The sequence below is a fragment of the Mesoplodon bidens genome, assembly GCF_964165515.1.
Source record: "Mesoplodon bidens genome assembly, chromosome: 11".
Classification (NCBI taxonomy): Eukaryota; Metazoa; Chordata; class Mammalia; order Artiodactyla; family Ziphiidae; genus Mesoplodon; species Mesoplodon bidens.
The window spans coordinates 1,737,494-1,760,220 of record NC_138167.1 but is presented as its reverse complement, the minus strand read 5'-3'; the positions used below and the strand labels follow the sequence as shown (position 1 = coordinate 1,760,220).

Genomic DNA, 22,727 nt, shown 5'->3' with positions numbered 1-22,727 from the left:
AAGCTGTACTCTCCTCATCTAGAAATGGGATGATAAAATCTCTCTCCTGAAAGGTTTGCCAGAAGGGTTAAAGGAAGTATTCATGGCGAGTATTTACCACGAATAGTGCCATGTCTCCTCATTTCTTAGTTGCCATTTTTTGTGGAGTGTACCATCAATTTAATAATGTATTCTTTTTTTAGGGAAAAAACCCTGTTTTAATTTTACATGTTGTTATGAGCTGAATCCCAATTTCTGAAACTTTAAATTATGAAGAAAATTATATCTTAAAATAGAGGAAATACACTTATTTTTCATACTGATGACTGCTCATTATGGTCCACACACTATGTTAAATGCGTTATACAATGATATAAAAGTTGTGTTTTTTTTAATGTGCAGTGTAACATCGTATTTCTTTTGTAAAGTTTCACTTAAGTGGACTTTGTAATAGAAAAACTGTTACAATTCTGGAACCTTGAAATGTATTATGGTCACATTCTTTTTCTTGGTTATTCCAGGAACTGGTGAATTCTGCTTGAATCGCTCTGGATACTTTAAAATTAATGATTTCATTGTATTCTGGGCTAAATCTATAGAATTTAAGAGTCTATAATTCTACATTTGGGTACAAACATGTAAGGGATTATGATGAAAAAAATCCCTTGGTAATTCATGGTATTCAGGGAAGCATGGTAACAAAGAGGAGAAAAATGGACTTTACTAGGTCAAAGAGGAAGGAATTGTGACTTTTTTAAAAAGGTAAATTTATTTATTTTTGGCTGCGTTGGGTCTTTGTTGCTGCATGCGGGCTTTCACAGAAGTGCTGTGCTGGGCAGTTTTTTTGACACCAGGTCCAAAAGGAAGAAATGCTCACCTTAATTTACAGTGGCTTAAATATTGTTTCTTTTTAAACATTTTTTTTCTTTCCTTTTGGAAAATTTTGGCAACTGTTAAGAAGAAAGTAAACAGATTTCCTACCATTCTTTTTGCTATGCTTATATGTATACAGTTGATCCTTGAACCAGTGGGGGCCTCTGACCCTCCCTGCAGTCAAAAATCTGTGTATAACTTACAGTTGGCCCTCCATGACAGGGATTCCTCCATGTCCGCAGATTTAGCCATCCATGTGTTGTGTAATACTGTAGTATTTACTGTTGAAAAAAAAATCCATATGTAAGTGGACCCGTGAGGTTTAAACCTGTGTTGTTCACGGGTCAACTATATTTTCAAAATTGAGAGTATACTGTATGTCAAAATGTGTATCCACTTTCACTTACTGTATTATAAACATTTTTTATATCAGACATTGGTTATAAATGTTTTTTGTAGATGGCATGTTAAATCATAAAGATTTCACTTAAACATTTTCCAACTGAATGAGTACTAGTAAAGCTTGTATATCATAAGTCATAATGTAGCTGGTTTTCTCTACATTTTGGGTCATTTAAATAGATGGGTTTCCTGTTTTTGGAATTATTGGATCAAAAGATATGAATGTTTTTAAGACCCTTAACCGTTTTCAAACTTGCTGCTTCCCAAATGCTCTTATTTTTTTAAGGATGAAAATAAACACTTTCGACACAAATGCTTTTATTATTTTAAGGAAGAAAATAAAACATTGGGTACTTATAATTTTTCACTTAAACTTTTAAATTTATGAAATGTTTCAGACATGCAAAAAGAATTGTCTAATTAATAAATATCTGTGTACTCACTACCTAGTTTAACAAATAATTGTAGAGTTAAAAACTTTTTGCGTAGCTCTCGCTGATTATAAATGTCTTTACCAACAGTGGTGTGACTGTTTACTCTTATCCAATAACACAGGTCTGTATCCAAGATATTTTGGGCCAGAATTCAGAATTTCTCAGATTTTAGAAAGGTGATATGATGCATATACTATATATTATCTAACTTTCCAAGCAAGGTGGGGGGCACCCTCCAATTCCTTCATCAAACACATTGGTATTTCGGTATGAGTTCAGGTGTGATGTTGTCACCAAATTAGTTACAAAATTTTGGGGTTTTCAGAGATTTTTAGAATTGAGATATGTGGTTGGGAACATGTGTGTCTATTCAGTGTATTTGTTCAGTTTAATCAGTCTGGTAGGATTTGTTGAATTGATCGTAATGTAGTATGAGATGTGGTATAAAATGGAAGACAATGTAACTACCATCCAAACAATTTAATATTTTAGGATTTTTAGAAATCAGATAGCGGTGAGGACTGGAGTCACTGGGGAAGGCTACACAACCTAGAACTTGGCTCTTTTGAACTAAGTAGCTCAGGTTGCTGATATAAGTAGAGAACAACCGTGATTAATAAATAACCTTGTGTTTGCTTTAAGTATCTGCTTGACAAGATATTTGTCATGGTGAGAACTTTGATAGACCTTACAATTAACTTGATTAAATGATTGATAACAATTATTAAAACCCACAATTACCTTGATTGTAACAGAGTTACTCAACCTTCTCACCCTTCCCTAAAAGAGAATGAAACGGCAGCTGTGACAGGTGTGTCATGGCTGCTCCTTGCAGAGGTGCTCTTTCTTGTTGGTATGTCATCAAAACTGTGCTGCTTTAGCCTCACAGTTCTATACTTTTTGGTCTCCAGGAGAATCAGGTTAAGATCATACAACCTGATGTCTGGTGTTAGCAAAACTGATATGCTACATGCTGAGGGTGGAAGCAGAGACATCTGTGCTTCCTTTAACTTGTAGGGTTGTTTTTAACCTCCTAGTAAGGGGCCTAGCCCATTCATTACCATATTATAGCATTGAATGGTTGAGGGGCTTATTGAAGCCCTTAGTTGTAGGGAGACTTTGTGTGTGACTAAAAGTAATACGTGCTCACTGTTAAAACAATTGAAAAAGAAAAGAAAAAAAGAAGAACCTATATATACAAGGGAAAAAGTAGCTCTATCTGACCTTTCAGAAATAGCTTCTTGCTATCCAAACCATTTCTGTGTGTTTGCCAACATACATGTCTCTACTTTTGTCTACTGATGGGGTTGTATTATACAGTTCTTCTGTAACTTGCTTTTTTTCCCCACTTCACAGTATGTCATAGATGTCTTTATAGAGATTGTCAGATATAGAGATTTACTTAAAATTTTTGTTCACAGCTGTATTCTATTTTATAGTGTGGAAATATGATAATTTATCTAACCAGTCTCTTGTTGGTGGAAATTTAAGTTGTCTCTTTTTTGCTGGTACAAAATAATACAATAATTGAACATCATTGTACATATATCTTTAAACTTGTGAAATATGTCTCACAGAGAATAATTTTAAAAGGGAGACTTCTAGGTCAGAGGGTATACACATTTAAAATTTGATAGATTCTGCAAAATTGTACTTGAATTGGATTTAAAAATTTTGGTCTATGGTTAATCTTTTCATAGAGGACTTAAGATAGCAGCATACTTCTTGTCCCTAGTGACATATTTAACCCTTTAACAAAATGAACAGAATCTTAAAAAATGTTGGGGGGGAGGAATAAGGAGTTTGGGATTAACATACGCACACGACTGTATATAAAATAGATAACCAACAAGGACCTGCTGTATAGCACAGGGAACTCCACTCAGCATTTTATAATAACCTAAACAGGAAAAGAATCTGAAAAAGAATATGTATATATGTATGTATATATAAACTGAAGCGGTGTGCTGTACACCTGAAACTAACACAGTATTGTAAATCAACTCGACTTCAATAAGAAAAATGTTGAAATAACAGCGTTTTAAAATATTCAAGTCATTTTCTGATAATCGATGCTAATTAGTATTAGTATAACCCATCACAGCAGGTTGGACTAGTAATTTTGAGATTTATGTCAGAATTTCATATAGAAAGCTTTAAATAGCTAATGGGTGACGTATTTTCTAGTTCACCTTATAAATATCTGATAGCACATCTGTGTCAGCCTTTCCAGTTGTAATTAATTTGAAGTAGGTTACTATGTTGCTATTAAAAGATTTTCTGCTTTCCTTTGGTTTATGATTTGGTGCTCCTTTGGAGACTCAGGTTGTAGAGAACTATTATTATCCTTCTAATCTGTGAGGAAAGAGTGAGAGTTGCATGTTATGCTTGTAGCTATTTGTGGGAAGAGTGAGAGTGAAAGGCTAACATACAGTCATTGTGTGGAAGTTTTTAAATTTTAGGCCCCTGGGTATACTCCAGGATTCTCAGTGGGTATATATGGGTGTCTGGGGGGTGGGGCCCGCCTGGGGGTGGGAGCGGGTGTTCTCTCTCAGTACAGAGCTTTTTGAACCAGTGCTTTTCTTGTAGGGAAAAATGATCCTGGAGTTTTCTAGTATTCTTCTGTTTATGGTTTTCCTGACCTAGATGACAGGCTTTGTGGTGTGAGTATATAGTAGTGGCCAGGTCTGAACTCAGTTTTGTTGTTGCTGTTTTAAGAACTCATGGTGATACAGTAATGAATATGAGTAGTAGGATTTAAAATGTCAAGAAAAACCTTAGATCACAAAGAATTGACCTCTGCAGTTATATCTCTTCCACCTTCCATGTTTTTCTGTTCTGTCTCAGCAGCATTTATTTCCCTAGTTCCTTCTGAGGCATTGAAGTGGATTATTCTCACTATTACTGCTTCTTTATGGCCATCTATATATTCTGGTTAAGGGATAGAAAAAGCACTTTTCTTCTGGCAGTTAAGATTGAAGTTTTTCAGAAGGAACTGTACTGAAGAACTAAGGGAGAAAAACTCAACCCCCCCCCGCCCCCGTGTATAGAAGGGTTTTAAAAATAGGAGAAGTGAGTTATTAAAAGCAATAAAAATTTTATAATTATAGAAACAGGATACCACTTTTTAAAAAATTCTAACTTAATGTTTAGTTGACATTTGCTTGACTGATAGATCTCATAGGGTATGTAGGTTCATTTCCTTCCACTTTAACACTGTCTCAGGTTGATGCTGGAGGATGGATGTTGTATAAAGATACTTAATGTCTAAAGTAGATTGGCTTTGATATCCTTGATGATCTGACCTTCCGTCTTCTTTTCTCCCCTCCCCTTCCTTCCACAAATCTATTCATCTATTTACAAATATGTACTTATTGAATGCATAACTGTGTGCCAGGTTTAGTGGTCAGGGCTGTGCATGATACAGTAATGAACAAGGGGGCGTGTGTGTATAAAAATCCTACTTTCATAGAGTATGGTGTAATAAGAAATACAGACAACATGTAAAGAGGGTAATTGTAAATTGTCTTAAATCCTCGGAAGGGAACAAATGGAATTGTGTGTTCTCTGTAGTTCCAATTACTACTTGGTTCTGCAGTGAGTGTTGTTTACGTTATCATCATATTGTAAACTATTTATTGGCTTTCTGTCTTCAGAACTGATTTGTAGTCAAAGAAAAGATAGTTATAGATCAGAAAATAAATGTCACATACCTATACAATGTAAAAGTAACGGTGTAGGTCATTAACGTGAGGTAGCTGGGTGTATTGGAACTCTCTATTCCTCATCATACACTGAGATGGTGGTGGGAGGTTAAGAGTTTAAATTTTATGGAGGAAAGTTAAGGTATATTAGTTAAAATTATAAAGATAACCATTAGAAAACTAAAAGTAAACTATAATTCAACAAAAATTGGGAAAAAAAGAGGGTTATGAACAAAATTCTTCACCTTTTATGGGGAGAGACTCAAGAAAATGTATTTGAAGAGTTAGATAAATCAGGAAGTAGATACTTATTCCTTAATTTATTTTTTTTATTTTTATTTTTTTTTAAATTTTATTTATTTATTTATGGCTGTGTTGGGTCTTCATTTCCGTGCGAGGGCTTTCTCTAGTTGCGGCAAGTGGGGGCCACTCCTCATCGCGGTGCGCGGGCCTCTCATTATCGTGGCCTCTCTTGTTGCGGAGCACAGGCTCCAGACGCGCAGGCTCAGTAATTGTGGCTCACGGGGCTAGCTGCTCCGCGGCATGTGGGATCTTCCCAGGCCAGGGCTCGAACCCGTGTCCCCTGCATTGGCAGGCAGACTCTCAACCACTGCACCACCAGGGAAGCCCCATTCCTTAATTTAATATAAATTTATTGACTACCTTTTATGTGCCAGGCCCCATTCTAGGTGCCGAGGTGCAGCAGTGAACAGAAAAGGGAACAGTCACTGTCCTCATGGAGCTTTCACTCTAGTGAAGGAGACTGACAATAAACAGCGAAGTGAAATAAATTGCGTATTATATGGTAATAAATGTTATGAAGAAATAATTTAGAGTTATGGAGATTAAATTTAGTGATTAGGAGTTAAATAATTTAGAGTTATGGAGGTAACCACTAGAATTAAAAGCAGAATGGTCAAAAGTAGTTATCTTTAATGAGGAGAACTCAGTGGGGAGAGACTTACTTTTTATTGTTTGAATTTTTATTTTGAATTTTTATTTCTGTATGCATGTATCACTCATTTAATAGTAACATTTAATGTCATAGGTTAAATACATTAATAACACATAATACCAAAAAGTGTACCAAAAAGTACACCAAATGACTCCAAATATGCTTGTGATTTTTTAAAGATTATTATTTAAATGAAAAGTCATAAATCAAGACCACAATAAAATAACACTTCATATTCACTAGGATGACTGTAATAAAAAAGACATACAGTAAAAGGTATTGGTGAGGATGTGGAGAAATTGGGCCCCTCATAGGTTGCTGCTAAGAATGTGAAATGTTGCAGATGCTTTGGAAAACAGTTTGACATTTCTTAAAAAGTTAAAACAGAGTTTTTTTGTTTTTTGTTTTTTTTGGCGGTACACGGGCCTCTCAGTGTTGTGGCCTCTCCCGTTGCGGAGCACAGGCTCCGGACGCGCAGGCTTAGTGGCCATGGCTCACGGGCCCAGCCGCTCCGCGCCATGTGGGATCTTCCCGGACCGGGGCACGAACCCGTGTCCCCTGCATCGGCAGGCGGACTCTCAACCACTGCGCCACCAGGGAAGCCCAAAACAGAGTTTTTGTTTTTGTTTTTTTTGGCCGCGCCATGTGGCTTGCAGGATCTTAGTTCCCTAACCAGGGATTGAACCCGGGCCAGGGCAGTGAAAGCGCCAAATCCTAACCACTAGGCCACAAGGGAATTCCCTAAACAGAGCTTTTATATTGCCCAAACAATTCCACTCTTAGGTATATACCTGAGAGAATTGCAGACTTTTATCCACACAGAAACTTGTACACGAATGTCTGTAGTAGGATTATTCATAATATCAACAACCCAAATGTCCATCAGCTGATGAATGGATAAACAAAATGTAGAATATCCATACAGTGAAATACTATTCAGCATAAAACGGATTGAAGTACTGATACATGCTACAAAATAAAGGAACCATGAAAACATTATGCTAAATGAAAGAAACCAGACACAAAAGGCCTCTTATTGTATTTATATGAAATGTCCAGAGTAGGATATTAGAATATGGAGCTCTTATCAAATGAAAAATAACCCTCTGACCTCATGTTCCCCCACCCTCAATTTGAGAATGTCTATCAAAATGAACTGCTGTTATGGATGATGAAAATGTGTCATATCCCTTAAATATGTTGGGTCGAGAAAATAAAATTAAGGATCATCAGTAGATTGGAAAGAGGCAAGACTGTATAGGCAAGGAGACTGTTTTTGGAGCTGGTTGTGATAGTACTGGCCACACAGGATGAGTCAGTAGAGACAGAAAGGAAGTATATTAGAAAGATAAGCTTGATGGAAAGGAAGTATATTAGAAAGATAAGCTTGATGGTGCACAGTGATTGATTAGTTAATGGGAAGCTGAATAGAGGAGTGAAAAGGGGGAGTCAAAATGAATTCTATCAAAATAGGGAACATAGGAGGAGAGGAACATATTTAGGGAAAATATATGTTCAGTTAGAGCTGTTGAGTTGCCTATGGGAAATCTTGGCAGGTATGTACAGTAAGTAGTTGATCATGTAAGTCTGCAGCCCAAGGGAGAAGCCAGAGTTGGGAATATTGAGATAACCTAAATTAAAATAAGTAGCTACTTAAAATAGGTAATAATTGAAACTAGTTGAAACAGTGGCTGTGGATGAGATTGCCCAGGAACATGTTTGAGGACAGCACTCTAAGGCATACACCAGTGTTTTATCCATATTTTTTTAAATTGAAGTATAGTTGATTTACAGTGTTCTGTTAATTTCCATTATGGTTTATCACAGGATATAGAATACAGTTCTCTGTGCTATACAGTAGGACCTTGTTGTTTATTCATTCCATATATAAAAGCCTACGTCTGCTAATCCCAACCTCCCATTCCATCCCTCCCCCAGCCCCCTCTGCCTTGGCAACCACCAGTATGTACTCTATGTCCATGATTCTGTTTCTCTTTCATATATAGGTGCATTTGTGTCTTATTTTAGATTCCACATATAAGTGATATCATATGCATATACTAGTGTTTTAAAGGTAGGCGGAGGAAGAGGAGCCAATAAAATGTAGTAGAAAAGAATTGTCCTGGAGAGATAGTAGGAGTAGCAGAAGAGTATTAGGCAGAGCCAGGTAAGAGTTTCAAGGTAGAAGTGTTCAGTAGTGGGACTTCCCTGGTGGCGCAGTGGTTGAGAGTCTGCCTGCCATTGCAGGGTACACGGGTTTGAGCCCTGGTCCGGGAGGATCCCACATGCTGTGGAGCAACTAGGCCCATGTGACATGGCTGCTGAGCCTGCGCTCTAGAGCCCGCAAGCCACAGCTGCTGAGCCCATGTGCCACAACTACTGAAGCCCGAGCACCTGGAGCTCGTGCTCTGCACTGGGAGAGACCACCACAGTGAGAAGCCCGGGCACCGTGGTGAAGGGTGGCCCCTGCTCACCGCAACTAGAGAAAGACTGCATACGAACGAAGACCCAATGCAGCCAAAAATAAATAAACAAACAAATAAATAAATTTATTAAAAAAATAAAAAGAAGTGTTCAGTAGCATCAAATGCAGTAGAAGTGAAGAGAATCCATTGAGTTTGGCTATAAGGAAGCCATTCTGGCTTTATTCTAGAAGTGGTAGTGGGAGTTTTTGGTACCTGGAGCCTTATCTATACCATTTCTGTTGGATATCTTTACACTACCCTTCCCAAAATTGGTTTATTGTTTTGTCCTGATTATGAAAATAGTATGACTTCATAGAAGAAAATTTATGGCTTGGAGAGGAAGTGAAATTATCACCCCCAAATCTTACTACCCAGAATCGTGTATCCTGCTGTAACATTAAAAACACAAACTCAGGTGGAATCTGTGTGTATAACTTTTTCATTTTTCTGCTTGGTTTGACAATAGATCACAAATACCTTTCTCTGTTGTTAAGTATAGAGCCACATCATCATTTGTAATGACATGGTGTATTTTCTAGGTCTCCTGTAACAAATTACTAGAAAGTTGGTGGCATAAAACAATAGACATTTATTCTCTCATAATTCTGGAGGCTAGAAGTCCAAAATCAGTGTAGGCAGCGCCTTGCTCCCTCTCAAGCCTCTAAAGAGGATCCCTCGTTGCCTCTTCCTGGCTTCTGGTGGCTCCTGGCAATCCTTGGTGTTCCTTAGCTTGTAACAGCATCACTCCAATCTCAGCCTCCCTTCTTGCATGGTCTTCTTATTGTGCGTCTCTGTGACTGAATCTCTCTCTTTCCTCATAGAAAGACACCAGTTGGATTTAGAACCTAACATAGTCCAGTATAAACTCATCTTAACTTGGTTACATCTGCAAAGACTTGATTTCCAAATAAGGTTACATTCTGGGGTTTCTAGTGGCCGTGAATTTTGGGGGGATGCTATTCAACTCATTATAGATAGTAACCCATCTTATAGTTGTGCCTTAACTTACATAGCCAGTGCCCCATTGTTGGACATTTAGATCGTAACTTTTCACTATTGTGACCGTAATGGGGGCAGGGATAATGCATGTAGTAGAACCGAGGTGATCCAGCTGGACACCTTTTGGTACCCCCTTGCCCCATCTTAACTGTGAACGGACATGTGCAGCAGCCCTGGCCTGAGAAGGACATGGTTGCCGAGGGCCTATTAGGAAGGAGTGTTTGGGTTGCCATCAGGTAAGCCACTAAGCCTTGCTGGGTGAAAACTGAGGCTGGGTTCCGTTTAGGGTAGTGGAGGAGGGAGAGATTGGACCATTTGTGCTCCTGAGACCAGCGGCAGCTCTAGTTTCTTCCAGTAACCTTCCTCTTCTCTGATCCCATCAAGAACAGAGGCCATGAGAATCCTGGGGAAGCTGCTTCCCGTCCCTGTGTGCAGACATGACTGCAGGGTGAGGGGTGGACTGCGGCAGCCATGGAGGTGTGCCTTCAGGGCTCCTTCCATGGGAGCCCCACTGCCTCGCTTTCTCCACTGTATCACCTCTGCACTTCTGTCACAAATGAGTTGTCCATATATGTATGGGTCTATAACTACTTTTCTTGTGTGTGTGTGGTACGCGGCCTATCACTGTTGTGGCCTCTCCCGTTGCGGAGCACAGGCTCCAGACGCGCAGGCTCAGCAGCCATGGCTCACGGGCCCAGCCGCTCCGCGGCATGTGGGATCTTCCCGGACCGGGGCACGAACCCGTGTCCCCTGCATCGGCAGGCGGACTCTCAACCACCGTGCCACCAGGGAAGCCCTATAATTACTTTTTAAATCATAAAAGTAATTCATATTCATGTTAAAACCTCAGTGCAGAAAAGAAAAATGTGACAACCCACTTTTCCCCACGAATTCTTATTATAAATTTAAAAATGTATGGTACTGGCACAAAAACAGAAGTATAGATCAATGGAACAGGATAGAAAGCCCAGAGATAAACCCACGCACATATGGTCACCTTATCTTTGATAAAGGAGGCAAGAATATACAATGGAGAAAAGACAGCCTCTTCACTAAGTGGTGCTGGGAAAACTGGACAGCTATATAAATAACGAAATTAGAACACTCTGTAACACGATACACAAAAATAAACTCAAAATGGATTAAAGACCTAAATGTAAGGCCAGACATTTTAAAACTCTTAGAGGAAAACATAGGCAGAACACTCTATGACATCAATCACAGCAAGATCCTTTTTGACCCACCTCCTAGAGAAATGGAAATTAAAACAAAAATAAACAAATGGGACCTAATGAAACTTAAAAGCTTTTGCACAGAAAAGGAAACGATAAAAAGGACAAAAAGACAACCCTCAGAATGGGAGAAAATATTTGCAAACGAAACAACTGACAAGGGATTAATCTCCAAAATATACAAGCAGCTCATGCAACTCAATATCAAAAAAACACCCTAATCCAAAAATGGGCAGAAGACCTAAACAAACATTTCTCCAAAGAAGATATACAGATTGTCAACAAACACATGAAAGGATGCTCAACATCACTAATCATTAGAGAAATGCAAATCAAAACCACAATGTGGTATCACCTCACACCGGTCAGAATGGCCATCATCAAAAAATCTACAAACAATAAATGCTGGAGAGTGTGTGGAGAAAAGGGAACCCTCTTGCACTGTTGGTGGGAATGTAAACTGATACAGCCACTATGGAGGTTCCTTAAAAAACTAAAAGTAGAACTACCATATGACCCATCAATCCCACTACTGGGCATATACCCTGAGAAGACCATAATTCAAAAAGAGTCATGTACCACAGTGTTCATTGCAGCACTATTTACAATAGCCAGGACATGGAAGCAACCTAAGTGTCCATCGACAGATGAATGGATAAAGGAGATGTGGCTCATATATACAATGGAATATTAGCCATAAAAAGAAATGAAATTGAGTTATTTGTAGTGAGGTGGATGGACCTAGAGTCTGTCATACAGAGTGAAGTAAGTCAGAAAGAGAAAAACAAATACTGTATGCTAACATATATATATATATATATATGGAATCTAAAAAAAAAAGTTCCTGACGACCCTAGGGGCAGGACAGGAATAAAGACACAAGATGTAGAGAATGGACTTGAGGACATGGGGAGGGGGAAGGGTAAGCTGGGACGAAGTGAGAGAGAGGCATGGACATATATACACTACCAAACGTAAAATAGATATCTAGTGGGAAGCAGCTGCACAGCACAGGGAGATCAGCTCGGTGCTCTGTGACCACCTAGAGGGGTGGGATAGGGAGGGTGGGAGGGAGGGAGACGCAAGAGGGAGGGGATATAGGGATATATGTATACGTATAACTGATTCACTTTGTTATACAGCAGAAACTAACACACCATTGTAAAGCAATTATACTCCAATAAAGATGTTAAAAAATGTATCTTGTATATCTTGTATCTCTTTTCTTATCACTACTTGCAGACTTAACCTTATTCTTTTTAATAGCTGCACAGTATTCCCGTAATTATATAGACTATTAACCAGAGTCTTGTTATTTCAAAGAAGTCTGCAGTTTATTTTTACTCAGTTTTCCCACTTGTGTGAAAATATGTGTAAGATAAATTCCTAGATATGCAATGACTAACATTTATTGACAACCTACCAGGAACCAGATATTATATACTCACTCACTGATTTGATCTTTTTAGCTATCCTTTGAGGAAGATGATATGCCCATTTAACAGATGATACTGCGGCTCTGTGAGATTTATTTATTTGTTGAAAACTACAATGTTTAAATGGTGGAGCTGAACCAGCCCAAGCCTTCCCTTCTAGTTGCTACACAACTAAGCCTCAGGAGCATGATAAGAATTACTTCACAGGGGGCTTGTTAGGGTGAAATGTAAATATTTAAGGTCTATGCATTGCATTTTGTTTGGCACATTTTTACACTTACCCTGTAGAAAAGATTTCAGGTTACATTTTTGGTTTCATACTTGAGCAGAGTGTTACTAATATGCTTTAATACAGAGGGCAGCAGTGTTAATTATGGAGGAAAATATGAAAACTACCATGTCCATGTATCCTGAGCACCGTTGCTTCATGATTTGGAATTGTATTTTTAACTTTTGCCATTCCACTTCATTTGGGTAAGTTTAAAAAAAGTGACTTCATTGTTTTAAAAATTAACCTAGGGGGCTTCCCTGGTGGCGCAGTGGTTGAGAGTCCGCCTGCTGATGCAGGGGACATGGGTTCGTGCCCTGCTCCGGGAGGATCCCACATGCTGCGGAGCGGCTGGGCCCATGAGCCATGGCCGCTGAGCCTGCGCGTCCGGAGCCTGTACTCCGCAACAAGAGGGGCCACAACAGTGAGAGGCCCGTACTGAAAAAAAAAAAAAAAAAAATTAACCTAATCTTTTTGAATGTTGACTGTCTTGTATATTAAAAAAAAAAAAACTTTGCTTATAGGTGTATGTCACCAGAACTGAATTCTTTTTAGTTTTTTTGACTTTCTTTTCTGAGAAACAGTTGTGCCTTCTCTTGATAGGGAGCCCCAGTATTTTAAGGCTTTCATGCTGTTTTAGAGTAAAGAATCCTTCTTTGGTGAACTTGAAGAGCTCTAAAAATTGTAAATTTTTTATGGGAATATGGAAGTAGGAATTGATGGTGAACTATGTTGTTAATAAACACCAAATTTAAGATAAACCAGATTTCTGGTAATGTTCTTATCAGAATTAGATTTTAGGAACTTTTTTAAAAACCTAAATCTGGGCAGATTTGCAGAGATTTAAATGTTGTGCTGGTTTTTTAGGTATTTTTTAAAACTCAAAATATAGGATAAAACAACTCATTTTAGGTAGTTGATAAGTCTGGCTATGATATTAACTTGACAGAGATTTTTCAGTATTGAGAACAGATACGTACACATAGGCATGATTGCTGTGTGTGTTTGTGTGTGTGTGTATGAATTTAAAAATTTTCTTAGAAGATGAGGGGTATTAGTCTGTTCTTGTTGAGTTTATTCTGTTTTCTTGGAATTAAGATTTAGGTACAGAATTCCCTATTCTTATTCATGCAAGGAGAACAATTTACTTTTAAAAATATTTATTATTTATTTATTTTATTTTTATGGCTGCTTCTGGTCTTAGTTATGGCACGCGGGATCTTTGTTGAGGCATGCGGGATCTTTCATTGCATCTCGGGGGCTCTTCATTGCTGTGCGCAGCCTTCTCTCTAGTTGTGGTGTGTGGGTTTTCTCTCTCTAGTTGCAGCACGTGAGCTCTAGAGCGCGTGGGCTCTGTAGTTTGCGGCAGGTGGGCTCTCTAGTTGAGGCAGGTAAGCTCAGTAGTTGTGGCGGGTGGGATTAGTTGCCCTGTGGCATGTGGGATCTTAGTTTGCCGACCAGGGATCAAACTCGTGTCCCCTGCATTAGAAGGCGGATTCTTTACCACTGGACCACCAGGGAAGTCCCAACAATTAATTAATTAATTAATTAATTAACTTACTTACTTGCTTTACTTACTTACTTACTCACTCACTCACTCACTCACTTACTTACTTACTTTTATTTACTTACTTATTTACTTACTTACTTACGGTACGCGGGCCTCTCACTGTTGTAGCCTCTCCCGTGGTGGAGCACAGGCTCCGGACGCGCAGGCTCAGGGGCCATGGCTCACGGGCCCAGCCGCTCTGCAGCATGTAGGATCCTCCGGGACCGGGGCACAAACCCGCGTCCCCCGCATCGGCAGGCGGACCCCCAACCACTGTGCCACCAAGGAAGCCCTCCCAACAATTTATTTTTTAAAAATTGAAATCTTGACTATTCAGTAAGTTTCTTTATGATTTTCAGGGCGTGATACTAGAGGACAAAACTACATAGCAATAAATATAGAGGAGGTTGTCAGTTTATGGAATTTGGTTAAAATTTTAAAATAAAGTTTATTAACATGAAGGAAATGTTCAAAAGGCTTTCATTATATTTGTCTTAATTGCATTTAGTTTCAGGTCCTATAAACTAATTTCAAGATGACTACCACCTTTTGAATGTTTAAGAACTATCTTAATGAATTTAACTAGTATTTAGGTTAACTTGTGGAGTCAGCAAACACTTTTGCATACTTGATTTGTATTAGGCACTGCACTAGGTTTTGGAGATACGGCATTCCTTTGCCTTTAAGGAAGTAGTTAATTAAAACATAGTAAGTATATTATTTTAAAAGCCCCTGATTCCATAAGAAGGGCACCTAAATTAGACTGAGGGATTTAATGGTTTGTGTAGGATTGTGACTATTATACTTAGTTTGGAAGAATGAGTAGTAAGTAGTTAGCCAGTTGATGGGGAAGAGGAAGGTCATGGAAGCAAGAGAGAGCATGGTGTTTCGGGAAATTGCAGGTACTTGACCTTGGTTGGCACATGGAAAAGGAGAGTGGTTAAGAAGTAACCTGTCTAGAGAGGTAGGCAGGGCCCAAATCAAGAAAATTTTTATATGCAGTGCCAAGGAATTTGGATTCTTATTTTGGGATGCCATCAAAGGAAGTATGTAGATGTGTACGATTATGTCATATTTAAATTTTAGAGCAGTGGGTCTTAAACTTTTTTTTGGTCCAGCATCCCTGTACACTCATAAATTATGAAGAGTCTAAATAGCTTTTGTTTATGTAGGCTATACTATTTACCATATTAGAAAGTAAAACTGAGAAATTTTTAGAACGTAAGAGTACACAAGTACACATTCCATTAGCTGTCATTGGGATAATCCCACATGTCATGTAGCCTTTGGAAAACACTGCTATATATTTGTGAGAATGTACAGTAAAAAAGCAAATAATGTCATTATATTATGAAAATAGTTTTGCTCTCGGACCTCCTGAAGGGTTCTGTTCGGACCCCTCTGTGTCACTTTGTGGGACTTGGGGTAACAGGGATTCTGACTTACTTGGATATTGTTGTATTAGAAGATCATTCTGGCAAGGTGTTGAGAATTGTTTAGAACCTATAAAAAGAAACACATTTTAAACTGTGATCCAGTACGCGCATGTGTATTCATATGCACACTTGAAACAGAAGTTTTAGGAAATAGTACTGTGTTAGCTACCTCTTGTATAAAAAGTTATCTCAAAACTTATTGGATTAAAAAAACAGACATTATCTCACAGTTTTTATGAAGAGCATAGCTGGGTGATCTGGCTTAAAGTATTTCATGAGATTGCAGTCAAGATATCAGTTGAGTCTGCAGTTCTGAAGGCTTGGCTGGGGTGGCAGGATCCCTTTCCAAGCCGTCTCATGTGGCTGTTGGCAGGAGGCCTCAGTTCCTCATTACGTGGTGCTCTCTGTAGGGTAGCTCGAGTACCCTTACAGCATGGTAGCTAACTCCCCCACAGCGAGTGATCCAAGAGAGTGACCAAGACAGAAGTCCCAGTGTCTTTATGAGTTAGTCTTGGAAGTGATACATCATCAGAAGCAAATCCTTTAAGTCTAGTACGCATTCAAAGGGAGAGGAATTTTGCTTCCCCTCTTGAAGGGAGGAGTATCAAAGAATTTATTCAGGTACCTTAAAACTACCACAAATACTTGTCGGGAGAGTGAGTCCTCCACGGGTCTCTTCTTTCCTGCATGTCCTGAATGCGAGGGCCTGACTGCTCTTAACCTGGGTCGTTTCTCAGGATTGTGTTTGCAGCGAGCCACCTTGAGGGATGAGGTAATGTCTCCCATTGGGGGAGACCAGGCTTACTTACTGCTTACTGTAAAAGTGGTGGATTCCCTAAACTCAGCGTTCCTCTGTAAATCTGCTGCATGTGTAGCATCTGTCTAGGCCCCCTTGTGTCACCTTGTGGGACTTGGGGGTAACAGGATGCTTATACTGCTGGCTGTGCTGTGAGTAATAAAGTTCTTTGTCTCTGACTCAGGAGACTCCTGTGTTCTGTCTGATAAGTAGAAGGAGAAGGTTTGAAGTAACCACAACAGGTACTAGATAGGGAGCTAACAAAATATTGGATAGGAAGCAAACTAAGGGACTTGTAGGACTCTGGGGCCAACACTATGAGCTCAAACTGAACAGCTGCATGATTTTTTCCAGCAGCAGTCAGGACTCCGGGTAGGTAATTGGTGAAGGTGTTTCTTTTGGATTAATCAAGGGCAGGGGAGTTTGGAATGTGAAATTATTTTTTTCAAACTTTTGTGGTATAATTTATGTACAATAAACGGAACATATTTAAAGTCTGTAGTTTGATGAGTTTTGACCTGTATACGCCTGGGAAGCCTCACCCCAGTCAAGATAGTGGACATTTCCATCACTCCAAAAGTTTCCTCCTACCCCTCCACGATGCATGCCTCCCTCAGCCCCAGCCCCAGGCACATACTGATGCACTTTCTGTCCTAATGGAATCCTTCTAGAAGTTTATATAAATGGAATCATATGGCTTAACTTTTTTTGGTCAGAATTCTTTTTTGTTAGCTGTTTAAAGTGCAAGAATTATTATCTTGTGGTGATGGATCTGGCAGATTTTTAAAAGAAATTAAACATTTTTAAACCCAGTCTTCCCTGAAGCTCATATTAGAAAGCCAGAATGAGGGCTTTAGACAGAGCTGGTGAATTCTCTTCTTTTGTTGTAGAAATGAATATAGTTCTGATAGCAACAAAAGACTCCACATGCAAATGCCATTTTGGGTCTGAAAGTGGCTTGAACGTTAGAGTGCACCCGCTAATGTTGAAAACTCGATGTGGATTTTTGTTGCTGGATCTTAGCCTATTTAATAGTGTGGCTTAGTTACTTGACTACAGGAAAATAGAGTTTTGCACAAAAGCACAGTTGGGAATTTTTTTCTTGACTGTGGCACTTTAAAGTTCTGATGGCATGATTCCTGACACTCTGAATTATTATTCTTTATTTTGTTAGTTTTCCTTATTTTGTTCTTTTTGCCCATCATCTTTTTAAAAAAGACTTTCTCCTTAATAGAAAGATAAATGTGATTATTTAAGCATTACAACATGGAAAACCTAAGGTGTGCCTTAAAGTTTAGGTTTAGAGTCCTGGATTAGCAGGACACCCTGCCTTAAAACTGGAGGCCTTTAATATCCTACGGACAATTGAGGTGTTAACATCAGCAGATGATAGTGGATAAGCATAGTAGTTAAGGGTTTCCAGGGCTCTGGAATTAGGGCACCTACCACTTAATAGCTAAGTCACTTAACAGCTATAGGCCTCACTTTCTTCGTCTGTAAAGTGGAGCTAACGACAATGCCTGTGTTGCAGGGGGCTTATAAATATTAAATTAAATCTTATAAAATTCTTAGCACAGTGCCTGACATATGGTAAACACTGTATGTTAGCTTCTGTTATCATTCAAGGGATTCTGGGTAATGAATAGCTCTCTTATTTTAAGCAGTGTTCAGATTACTTAAAAAAAAAAAACTTTGCATCCCTCTTTGGTCTTGAAATAGAATTGATGTGAACAGTAGTGTGTCACCTACCTTACAGTACAGATTAATCATGAAAAGGAATGTTTACTTTCTGAGGTAGGTTAGTCCTGGGAAGGAATTTCCTAACATTACTAGCAGAATATTGCAATATCTGAACTTGGTGGACTATTGCTATTTCTGAGATGGAACGCTCAGACTCTGTTTTTCCTGTCCTGCTTGTTGTTACCTTAGGTCTATTTACTGGATCACTAGAGACGAGACTGCCAGTATATTCATATTTCTGAAGATCTTTAACTTGTATGAGTTTGGTTCAAATATATAGACCCTTTAAAATCTTTTGACCATGTGATTTACTTGGATTTCACTCTCAATTGCATATTAAAATATTATTTAATATGTTGAAATCTGTTTCTTGACCTAAGCCAATTCTTTGGTAGAATGATATTAGGAAATCACAGAGATCTAGTTTAAATCTGTATTGATTTATGTTTGAGAGGAGTGTAGAAAGTAGATAGCTATGATATGTTTTTAAAATTTGTCTTAATTACTATACTTGTAGAATATGAACATATTTTTCTATTAAAAAATTCAAGCATTTGAGTATTGTGAGTCTAAAGCTTCACAAGTGAAGCTAAAGCCTCCACAAACATTTCCCCCCCATCTAACCACTGCTGTTTCAAATTTGGCATTTCTCATGTAGGAATTCTTTATATATTTTGTATACAAATCTTTATACATATGTTAGATATTTTTTCACCAAGGGTTTGGTTTTTCTTTTAATTTTTGGTGTATTTTGTCATTTTGACATGATTGAATATTAGTCATTTTTCTTTGTTTTTTTGCCTTTTGTTTCTTATTTAAGAAGCCCTACCTTAACTCAAGTTCACAAGGATATTCACCTAAGTTTTCTTCTAGTACTTATTTAAAAAACTTATTTATTTATTTACTTATTTTTGGCTGCGTTGGGTCTTCGTTGCTGCGCGCGGGCTTCTCACTGCGGTGGCTTCTCTTGTTGCGGGGCGCGGGCTCTAGGCACACGGGCTCAGTAGTTGTGGCTTGCGGGCTCTAGACCGCAGGCTCAGTAGTTGTGGCACACGAGCTTAGTTGCTCCGCAGCATGTGGGATCTTCCTGGACCAGGAATCGAACCTGTGTCCCCTGCGTTGACAAGCCGATTCTTAACCACTGTGCCACCAGGGAAGTCCCTCTTCTGGTACTCTTAATAGTTTTAAAATTTGTATCTTTAATGTACGTAGAATTTATTTCTGTGTACTGTGTGAAGTAGGGATGTAACTTATTTTTTTCCAAGAGCACCAGTTGTTCAAACTCCATTTATTGAATGATTTGTCCTTTCCTCACTGTTTTGAAATGTTACTTTTAGCATATACTAAATTCACATATATAATTTAGAGCCTATTCTTGGCCATTTCTGTACAGTTTTAATCACTATAGCTTTAAAAGGCTCCGAGTCCTTATGAGAAATCCTAAGGGTCAGATGTGGTTTTGGAGTCCAGGTTTTTTCCCCATAATGCCCAGTGGGCATTATGCAGTATCCTGTAATCATACACATTGTTTTCCCAGTGACGTGTATGAATAATCGCACTAGGTGAGATACGTATAAACAAGTGACCTCATATCAAATCATGCCAGGTTTTGCCACTAAATGAGTTAAAAAGAAAAAAAAAATTTTTTTCAGAGTTTTAAAACATTTTTGCATTGCAAATAAAGGATCATGGACCTGTAATGTGTCTTGCTATTTAGGGGACATCTTCCTTTGTTCTTCTATTTCAGATTATTTTGGTTATTGTTGTACCTTTACTCCTCCGTTTGAATTTTGGAGTCAGCTTGTTGGGTTATGTGAGGAATCCTGTAGAGATTTTCATTGGCGTGTGGAGTAGTTGGGGAAGAACGGACACCTTTACAATGTTTGTCTTCTCATCAGTGAACATGGGTAATTTTCCTTTTGTTCAGGAGTGTTTTGTAGTTTTTCCAAACATTCTTGCACATTTTTGTTATATTTATATAGCAAAGTGTCTTTACGGTTTTGTTGCTCTTGTGAATGGGATTTTTTTTTAATTGCATTTTCTAGTTATTACTAGTGTACAGAAAAGTACTGATATGTATATATTGATCTGTGCCTAAACAGTTTGTTGAGTTCTCTTATTGGTTCTAGTACTTGTCAGCTGATGATCTTGGATTTTCCAGTTAGAAAAATCACATATTCAAACACTGAGTTTTATCTTTTTCTTGCCAATCTTTACACTCTTATCTCTTTTTCTTTTCCCTTTGCTTGGTATGGTCTTAGTATTCAGTTTTGAGACATGTTGAGTGTTTTTACAGTGATGTTTACTGAGAAATAAGTTACGCTGTAGACAGGGGCAGGAGTAAATAGATGATCGAAGGGGAGGTCTTGCTCAAGGGGGGCAATGAAAAGTGTCTTGAGAGGGGAAATATTTCTTATTGGAGGAGTTAATGTGTGATCTTTTCATTACAGATATGGTGTAAGCTATTTCTTCAAGATTGGGCATCTGAGGACCTGGTATTTCTGATTAGCCTTCAGCAGACTTATAGCCATAGAGAAACCTTACAGAGTTCCGTATTTTGTTTTCTGCTTTACACCTTTCCTGGCACCTGAGTTCATCTTGCAACCATGTATGGAAGTGCTCGCTCAGTTGGGAAGGTGGAACCAAGCAACCAGAGCCCTGGGCGATCACCTCGGCTTCCACGTTCCCCTCGCTTGGGTCATCGTCGAACCAATAGTACAGGAGGGAGTTCTGGAAGCAGTGTCGGAGGTGGCAGTGGGAAAACCCTTTCAATGGAGAATATCCAGTCCTTAAATGCTGCTTATGCCACTTCTGGCCCTATGTACCTAAGTGACCATGAAAATGTGGGTTCAGAAACACCTAAAAGCACCATGACACTTGGCCGTTCTGGAGGACGTCTGCCTTATGGTGTGAGGATGACTGCTATGGGCAGTAGCCCCAATATAGCTAGCAGTGGGGTTGCTAGTGACACCATAGCATTTGGAGAGCATCATCTCCCTCCTGTGAGCATGGCATCCACCGTTCCTCACTCTCTTCGTCAAGCAAGAGATAACACAATCATGGATCTGCAGACACAGCTGAAGGAAGTATTAAGGGAAAATGATCTCTTGCGAAAGGATGTGGAAGTAAAGGAGAGCAAATTAAGTTCTTCAATGAATAGCATCAAGACCTTCTGGAGCCCAGAGCTGAAGAAAGAACGAGCCCTGAGAAAAGATGAAGCTTCCAAAATCAGTATTTGGAAGGAACAGTATAGAGTTGTGCAGGAGGAAAACCAGGTTAGTTATATATATATGTTTGCCTTTCTGTATTCTGTATGTATGAAACAATTCATGTACATAAATGAAATGAGCCATTCCTTCTCTTTTCTTTCTTAGGTTTTTCCCTTCTTGGTTCATTTATTTTCCTTCTTCCTGTTTTTCTTAGTATTTTGTGCTCTCCATTTCTTCGCCTTTTCCAGATTGGTCCTGTGCTTTAATTTTTTTCTGGCTGCCATGTCTGCTTGCTCACCATTCTTGCTTGTTTCTTTTCCCTAGCTTCTCTTTCTCTTCCTCTTTTCTTTCAGCATATATTATCTTTTTTTACTTCTTATGAGAATGTAATTTTGCCACATGCTCTAAGATCCATTATCAAAATTATTCAGGCTATGTAACTTAAGTGTGGGGTATAGCGTTAAGATTTACCATAGTAAATGTTAAAAAAGTCAATCTTAAAAAAAATACCTATCACAAGGCAAATCAATATGTTGACAGTACAGAATGGAAATTAATTTTAAAAAGTTAACATTGATGTTGTACATATTTATTAAGTACCAACAATGAGTAGCAGTTCTTTCTCTTGACATTTAGGAAAGTTTAACTTCAGGATCCTTTTTTAAAAAAGTTCTTTAATTCTTCAAATTTGAGGATTTAAGGTGGAAGAAAGGCAGCTTGCTGTGATTGGTATATATAAAATATAAATTAGGTTTTGGTAGAAGTTGATTGTTAAATTGAGGTTATTGAATTTATCATTGAATTAGCTAGCCTTCAGTGTACCTTTTTTATGGTGCTGAAAATATGCCTATCACCAAGACGGTTTTAATTTTCCAGCGACCTGGAAATTTCCAGTCCATTTTAACGAGGAAAAAAAATTATTGGCTTACTTCTTTATTTTCACATAATTCAGGCAGCTAATTATGCCTATACTTTAAAAGCTGTGTGGATAAAAAGCAGTGACAATAACCGTTCTAATTATCAAGCTACATTCAAAGGCAAATATTTGAATCTTCTGAAAAGACCATGGTGGGAACTCAGCACTTTAGTCCAGTGGAAGTGAAACAGTCCACAGGGCTCTGATGCCAAAAAAACCATATGTGCTGAAGGAGGGTGAACAATGCCTTATCGAGATTCCGCCCCCTGCCCTAATTATACACCAGTGCTGGCAGGAGTGTATTCTTCCTGCACCCACTATAATTACCACACAA

General features: G+C 38.6%; 1 protein-coding gene across 5 annotated transcripts in view; it reads left to right on the top strand.

Annotated features, from left to right (window-relative positions):
- The window catches only part of ERC1 (ELKS/RAB6-interacting/CAST family member 1), a 388,457-nt gene that overhangs the window by 15,980 nt on the left and 349,750 nt on the right, over window positions 1–22,727 (top strand). For 4 of the 5 annotated variants that reach the window (XM_081249168.1, XM_081249164.1, XM_081249165.1 and 1 more), the window contains exon 2: window positions 20,719–21,543. In XM_081249168.1, coding sequence (XP_081105294.1) covers window positions 20,875–21,543 — 669 coding nt within the window. In that variant the 5' untranslated portion in view covers window positions 20,719–20,874. Of the gene's footprint in view, window positions 1–19,993; window positions 20,176–20,718; window positions 21,544–22,727 lie in introns of those variants that run through there. The other variant, XM_081249167.1, reaches the window with a different exon arrangement.